Below are 7,354 nucleotides of genomic sequence, written 5' to 3'. Positions count from 1 at the left end.
ATCCAAATAATGGAAACGTGTTTTTGTCTTTCTAGGTTAACGAAATGCGTTACGTGACATTGTCACAGTGAGGCGATTTTAGAAAGATCTCAATCACAGGTTAAGCTTACAGGAGTGGTGGACGGCCTTCAGGGAGACGAGGGGTGAGGGTGAACACCTGCCGGCATGCTCAGTTTTCACCTGGAACACTTCCTAAGGGAGCGATCAGGTCTCCGAAACCTCTTTTACTGATCAGGGTGTGAGAGAGCTTTATCAGGTGTCCCTGTAAAGTGATAATCTTTTCAATTCAATATTTTTGCGCTGAAATGTAGTGGTGTTTTTCTGTTGTATGATTGGATTCTCGATTTATGGTGACACTATTAAATAGTGTCTTACAGGTGAATTTAATAACAGAAAAATAAAGACAATTTGTTTAATACAAAATTTTTATTTGTAATTTTCTTTTTGCATGATTCTAGAATGTTCTGGAACACAGTTTGTTTTAATCCTGGTGGTATCATGGATAAGCACATGATTTTGAAAGATCACATTAAACATGGATAAATACATCATCAATAAAAATACAGAGGCCAGCCCTGATCAACCAATCTCACACTCACACAGACGCTTGCTGTGGGCTGGTCAGGTCAGGCTTCAGCTGAATCCAAGTGAACTTGTGTGCAATTGGTGGTTTGTCAGTCTGTGCCGAAATACCTCTGGCCAAAATGTGTCGGAGCGACAGCATGAACTTCAGTGGTCAGTATAGTGATGTCAGGAAACTCCTGAACAATGGACCGTGCACCTGCACACATACACACAGCGTTATGGAGGTGCAGTGTGCACTATTTAAAAATGGACTTATAAACATATATATAGAGAGAGAGAAATTAATACGTTTTTATTCTGCAAGAGTGCATTAAATTGCTTAAAATTAAATCAAAAGTGACAGTAAAGACATTTATAATCTTACAAAAGATTTCTACTTCAAATCACTGATTCTTTTGAACTTTTAATTATTCAAAACAAATGTTTCCACAAATATATTAAGCAGCACAACCATTTTCAACATTGATAATAAATGTTTCTTGAGCACCAAATCAGCATATTAGAATGATTTCTGAAGGATCATGTGACACTAAAAATTGGAGTAACTTTGCCCTCCAGGAAAAATTACATTGTAAAATATATTAAAATAGAAAACAGTTTTACTGTATTTTTGATCCAATAAATGCAGCCTTGGTGAGCATAAGAGATGAAAAAATTCATCCTACTGACTCAAAACCTTTAAATGGTAGAGTATATCATTTATACATCAAAATATTAAATGACTGAGTGTATGTTTACACGACACCGTTTTCAACTAAAAACTTTGTATGCGTTTTGGCTGGTCTTTTACATGACAACAGTGTTTTTGGGCCTGAAAACGAAAGCTTTTGAAAACTGGGGTCCGTTCTTCGTACCTCGCTAACTCAGTTAGCTGGATTTGATTGTTTTCAAGATTGTTGATTTGACATGATCTTGGATTGTTTGGTTCTTCGAAGCTCATCCTGGACTTGCTGTCAGTAAGGTCCGTAAGCTTAAACCTGCTCGGGAGCAGGCTTTTTTCATGTAAACAGGATTAGATTGCATCTTGAGGTGATACTTAAAATCTGTGAACCAGGGGCAATAATAATAATTTTAAATAATAATACAAAAATGTTATATTGTATATGTATATGAGAATGTATAATGTTTTGTATAATACTATAGTCACAGCCACTTGATTGAGCGATTTATTTGTGATGGAATAATTACTTATATAATTTGTATTCTTTTATTTTTACTGGTTTACACACGTTTTACACGGATATTATGGGAGTGGCTTGATGCAGCGCAAGAGAGGATAATTTGATCTTGACCCTTAAGAAACTTTAATACTGTCATGTTACAAATCTGCTTCAAATTGAATTAAAAATTAAAAATGTAAAGGGTGTACAAATACTGTATAAAATCGTGAATATAAATAATTGGTAATCATGTTAAAAAAAAAAAAAAAACATTTATCATTTATCTATTATAACTTATGTTGGTTTAGTCGTTTGGCTGTTTCCTTATAAAGGTCCAGAAATTTGTGGGGTTTTTTTTGTGTAATCTGTCAAGTTTTTTGCCAGGTGGCTTTTTAATTATATGATGTCATTACGTTGCTGTCTTGACGCCAGCCAATCGCTGCATTACTGATCGTGGTTTCGAGTATCGATGCATCTGCCCTCTTCAGGGAACACAAGAACGCTCAGTAATCTTAGATAATTTTAATCCAGATATTTTAATCCAATCCACAAATTCGTTTGAAGAACCAAATTAGTCAGACATCAGTTATTAGGAATAGAAGATCTGGGATCTGTCAAATCATCTTAAATGTATTAAGCGAGGTACGAAGCACGGACCCCTGGTTTTGAAAATGATGCCTTTAACATCTCCATGTAAACAACAAAAAAACGTGAATTTGTGAACATGTGTAGTATGTTTTCGCGGGGTGTTTCTTGACAAACTACTCGCCAACTACTGACCAGGGGCCCGGTTTCAATAAGGAGGTTCAACCAACTCTGAGTTTAAACTTGAAGTTTTGAGTTTCAGAACAGCTGAATGAGCTAGTTCAATCAACTCTGAGTAGACTGACTCTAGAGTTAAGTGTGTGCACCACGACTATAAAAAGTCATGATCAATGGAGCTCTGAAATTGTGATTCACCATGGCAACAGCACCTGAAAAAAAGATGTCTGCATACTTCAGAGTCAAACGCATGTTTAATTCTTAGTTAAGTTCGAAATTAGTTTAATTTTCATGGTATCCCACATGAAAAAAAGAAGTATAAAAACATAATTAAATCAGGTAAAGCTTTACGCATAAAAGGTTCATGGGTGTAGGCTACATGACTACAAACATTTGACATATTAAAAATATCATTCAGTGTCTATTTCAATGTGCAGCAGCTTTTCCCACATAGTCTAATGCTCTTTTCACATAATTAAATGTTCTCTTATTCATATTCATATCGGAAAGGCATTTACTTTTAATAAAAATTTATTAAATGTTCTAAAAGTGGAAATAAAGTGCCTAATGAAATGTTTAATAATAAAAGCATTTATTTGGTAGGGTTATGGGAAGGTGTAGGGAAGGCTTTTATTGTCCCATCCAAGGCAGCATCCGTTTAATAATTTTAATAAATATAATAATTTACAATGTTATTATTGCATCCTGTTAATGAACAATACTGAGGTGCAAATAGTATGTATCTGTCAAAATAAAGTATTATTGCATGTAATTACTATTTACACATATTGCAAATGGTGTAAATAGAATATCACTATTTTCACGTAGTATGCTATTTACACTTGGTGCAATAAGCCGCTGCCTTTTTAATTAGGGTAATGAAATTAACATTTGACTTCTACTCAGGCCAGCCAACAGCAAGAAGGCAGAGGCTTGCAAAACACCAGCACCACTGACAGAGCAGATGGAGGAAGAATATCAAAATCCAACAGGAAAAAGAATAAAGTATTTGTAGGAAATAAAGTTGACCATATAAATTGTGAATAATTTGTGGTTATTTAACAGCTGCTGTGGTGGTGGTTACGGCAAATATCTCGGAATACCCTTCCATCCGGCATCTTTCCCTCCATAGTTCAAAGTAATCCGTTTTCGGAAAGTGTGATGATGCGAATATACGTGTCATCAAAGCATCCAAATTTAAGTGCATTTTTCTTATTTTGCAAATGATCTGCCAGTGGGGTAAGAAAAATAGGCCTAATCTTGTTTCCGTTTGCATTATTTTTCTTACCCCACTGGCAGATAATTGTACTTGTTTTAAGTCAAATGCGCTTACTTTAGAAATTCAATGATTGAAATCATTCTTGAAATAAGTAAGAAAAGTAACAGCACTGATGATTTAAAAATGTAAAGGAGGAGACCGAAAAGAAACTCTGGGTTTACCAAAGAAACCTGCTCCAGACCAGGTTAGGTTCACAGAGTAAGATACCATGGTGACTGACTCTGAGTATAAGTTACCTCTCTTTCAGAAACCGGCTTGACTTACCCTGCTTTCTAGGGTTTGACATACCTCCCATTCTGAAACAGAAAACCTTTTCTGTTTCCCTTATTTCAGAGTTAACATACTCAGAGTTTTCACTTAACCTCCTTTCTGAAACGGGCCTCTGGTATGCATAATACAGCCCTTTTAGTCATTTTTGCAGATCCGTGTGAACGAAGATCGTTTTGATTATGTTGTTGTCGGTTTTTACTGCATTGTTGTCATGTAAACATACCCAGAGTATATTCCAAATATACAGCTAAGTTCAAATTGTTTCATAAATGTTCCTTATTCGTTTGTTACCAAGAGGGCTATTAACATGTACTAAGTAGATAAAATTTTAGAATAAATTTTACTCATGATATGGATTCGCAAATGAGAATACAAATCAAGTCTTCACTGTTTACTCTGTGTCCGTGTCTTACCGTGTGGAGTGGAGAATAGACTCAGTAGTATGATATGTTTGGCCTGCAGGCCGTGTTCCTTCAGCACCCTCACCGCTTCTATCACAGTGTTGCCTGTACCTGAACACACACACAACAATGAATTGTCTCTTTAAATGCTATATTTGACCATGTTTAAATCCAGATTTCCCCTCGAATCGGTGCAGAACATGCAAAAATTGTAGTTTAAATCATGGGCTAATTTTCATTTGAAAGTACTCACCCTCAAGCCATCCCAGGTGTATATGACTTTCTTCTTTCTGATGAACACATTTGGAGTTATATTAATAAAAATCCTGAAGCTTCCAAGCTTTATAATGGCAGTGACGGGCAGCTTCCACCTTCCGTATTCAACTTGCGCAGAAAGTGTAACGCCTCTCGCAGTTAAAAACGCTTGCACTATGTTCTAGTAATACGTCGCTCCAGTTACGCTTTTTTCGTAAGTTCAATACAGAAGGATGCAGATATTTTACTTTATAAAGTTTTAAAAAAGATATTTTTCTTACAAAACCCCATCGATTTGCTTCAGATGGCCTTTATTAATCCCCCTGGAGTACGTTTAAGATGAATGGATGCGTTTTTTTGAGCTTCAAACTCTATGGACCCCGTCACTGCCATTATAAAGCTTGGAAGCATCAGGATATTTATTAATATAACTCTGATTGTGTTCATATAGGATGGCGTGAGGGTGAGTAAATCATGAGGTAATTTTCATTTTTAATGTGAACTACTCCTTTAATGCCTTGTTATAGAGGTGAATTACTCACTGAGAATAGGGTACATGAGCAGAACTTTCCTTCTGCTGATGTCAGGAGGAAATTTTGCATAGTAAACTTTGGCCTTTTGTGTCTCCTCATCACTCTGGATCAGAATCTTCCCAATACGGATTGACCTACAGCAATCTCTTAGGCCTTGCTCCATGGCCTCACCTGCTCACAATAACACATGTGTTTTTGAAGTATAAAATTATGGCTGTTTTTTTTATTTATTATTTCATCATGGCTATGTATGAATTTGTGTGAAAGAAAGAGACTCACCACTTCTCATGATGCTAACCCCACAGTTTCCCTTTTCAAACTTCACACCCTCATATTTATGACCTGCATAAGGAGTGTAGAACACAACTTTGAGTTTGAACAAATTCAACAGCTGATAGCAGCAATGTCAAGTGTGTATGCCAAAGGATTACAGTAAGCTTAATCACCATGGTAACCGGCTCACCTGTTGGTGTGGTTACGGTGCATTCACTGTATGGAAGCTGATTGAGACCCTCTTCCACCACTAATCTTATCTGGGAGCAAAACGACAAACAACCAATCAGAATCAAATTGAAGGATTAGCAAACCAAACACAGAACAGTCAACCTACTAATTTTATAACACAAAATAAAAAAATCAAGTTGATTCTTTAATAATATAGTCAAATAATTTATTTTTTTTAAATCAAGAAATGTGAAACCAACCAACCATGCATTCACTTTGTGTTGATTGCAACATGCCTTGTGTGAGCTGCATTTATTTACAAGGTCTTAACAGCTGGTTATAAACCTTTAGTAGGATACATTGGCATTTAAACACAAGACCACCATTCTATACCATTTTCGGTGATGCTTACCAATCTATCAGCACAGAACACAAAATCACCTCTACTGGTAGTTCTGGGTGAGACAGAAGAAGAAAGAGACTCTGTGACAAACTAGCAATATATAATACATGACATTACATCCCAGTTTATTCCATGGACATTTTAGATACATTCTGATAAGTTACAGGTTTATGTTCTTGTACACATGCAATGATATATAGATGCATATGATCCAGATCTGGCCTATGAGGACACGCAATGACAACGTGCACTCAATCCAAATCCGGTTAAAAGGCGGACTAGAGACTCACTTGTCCCGAATGATAGTCTGAAGTTCTCGTATTTGGTCATTTAATGGCAAGAGTTTCAGCTGAGTTCCTATTTGTCCATGGAGGTCGCTCATGGTTTGGTTTTCACAGGGTTCCGTGTCATCTTGACAGGTTTCAGCAGCGGCAGCGCTGCTCCGGGCGAAGCGGACGTGCTTCGCGGCGTGTTCGGGGCTTTCACTGTTATTCAGCTGCTGATTATGGCACGGCATCTTTTCGATAAGATACGTTTCCATATGACAAAACCCACAAGAAGAAAACACTACACGAAACCACCTGGTCCACTTAAATGATGGCCGTTCTGTTCCACGGACGATGTTTTCAGCAAAAAACTATCTCGCCATGTCTTTAGCTGAGCGGAGGAGACGCATGATACACGACGCACGCTCCCGGGAACAACAACCTGACGTCACATCCCATGTTCACATGATTGGAGAGAAACCATGCCAATCTAAATTTCATTGACGTAAGGGGCGGGACACTGCGGCCCTCGTTCACGCAAAGCCGAGTGATGAGCAGCGAATTGTTTATGTGGTGCTTTTAATACATCATGGTTTAATAAGAGTAATTATAGGGTAAAAGAAAAAAAAATGCTACCATGAAAAGAATGGTCTTACAAGGCAGCAAACATATGGTAGCCCACATATTCCAGTAAATATTCATGATGTATATCAAGCATACAAAAACCGATAAGACCAAATAAGTAGGCTACTTGTGTATTGTGGGAGCGTTGTTGCAAGTTTTCTAATTTACATGAGAAATAAGATGATTTTTATTTTCAAAAGTTTGGCCTTTAAATTCATTCGTGGATATGTATTGTATTTATTTGTTATTTTAACAATACCACTTTCGTAAATGAAGATTATTTTTATTTTTGATATCTCCCAAATTCTCAAATGTCCCAGTACTTTCAAATTCCCTAGCTGACATTGATTTATCGAATGTCACTGCATGTGT

General features: G+C 36.7%; 1 protein-coding gene across 1 annotated transcript; it reads right to left on the bottom strand.

Moving 5' to 3' along the window:
• Positions 1-414: 414 nt before the first annotated feature.
• uprt (uracil phosphoribosyltransferase (FUR1) homolog) lies at positions 415-6,794 on the bottom strand. The gene is made up of 7 exons (XM_079813962.1): positions 6,383-6,794; positions 6,102-6,144; positions 5,709-5,778; positions 5,525-5,587; positions 5,255-5,416; positions 4,470-4,568; positions 415-781 (listed from the first exon to the last, which is right to left on the bottom strand). Exons 1-7 carry the CDS (start codon positions 6,631-6,633, stop codon positions 675-677), a joined length of 795 nt encoding a protein of 264 aa, XP_079670088.1. The 5' UTR covers positions 6,634-6,794; the 3' UTR covers positions 415-674.
• Positions 6,795-7,354: the final 560 nt, after the last annotated feature.

Source organism: Gobio gobio, assembly GCF_949357685.1.
Source record: "Gobio gobio genome assembly, chromosome: 4".
In the NCBI taxonomy this organism is placed as follows: Eukaryota; Metazoa; Chordata; class Actinopteri; order Cypriniformes; family Gobionidae; genus Gobio; species Gobio gobio.
This window is presented reverse-complemented; position numbering and strand designations above follow the sequence as displayed.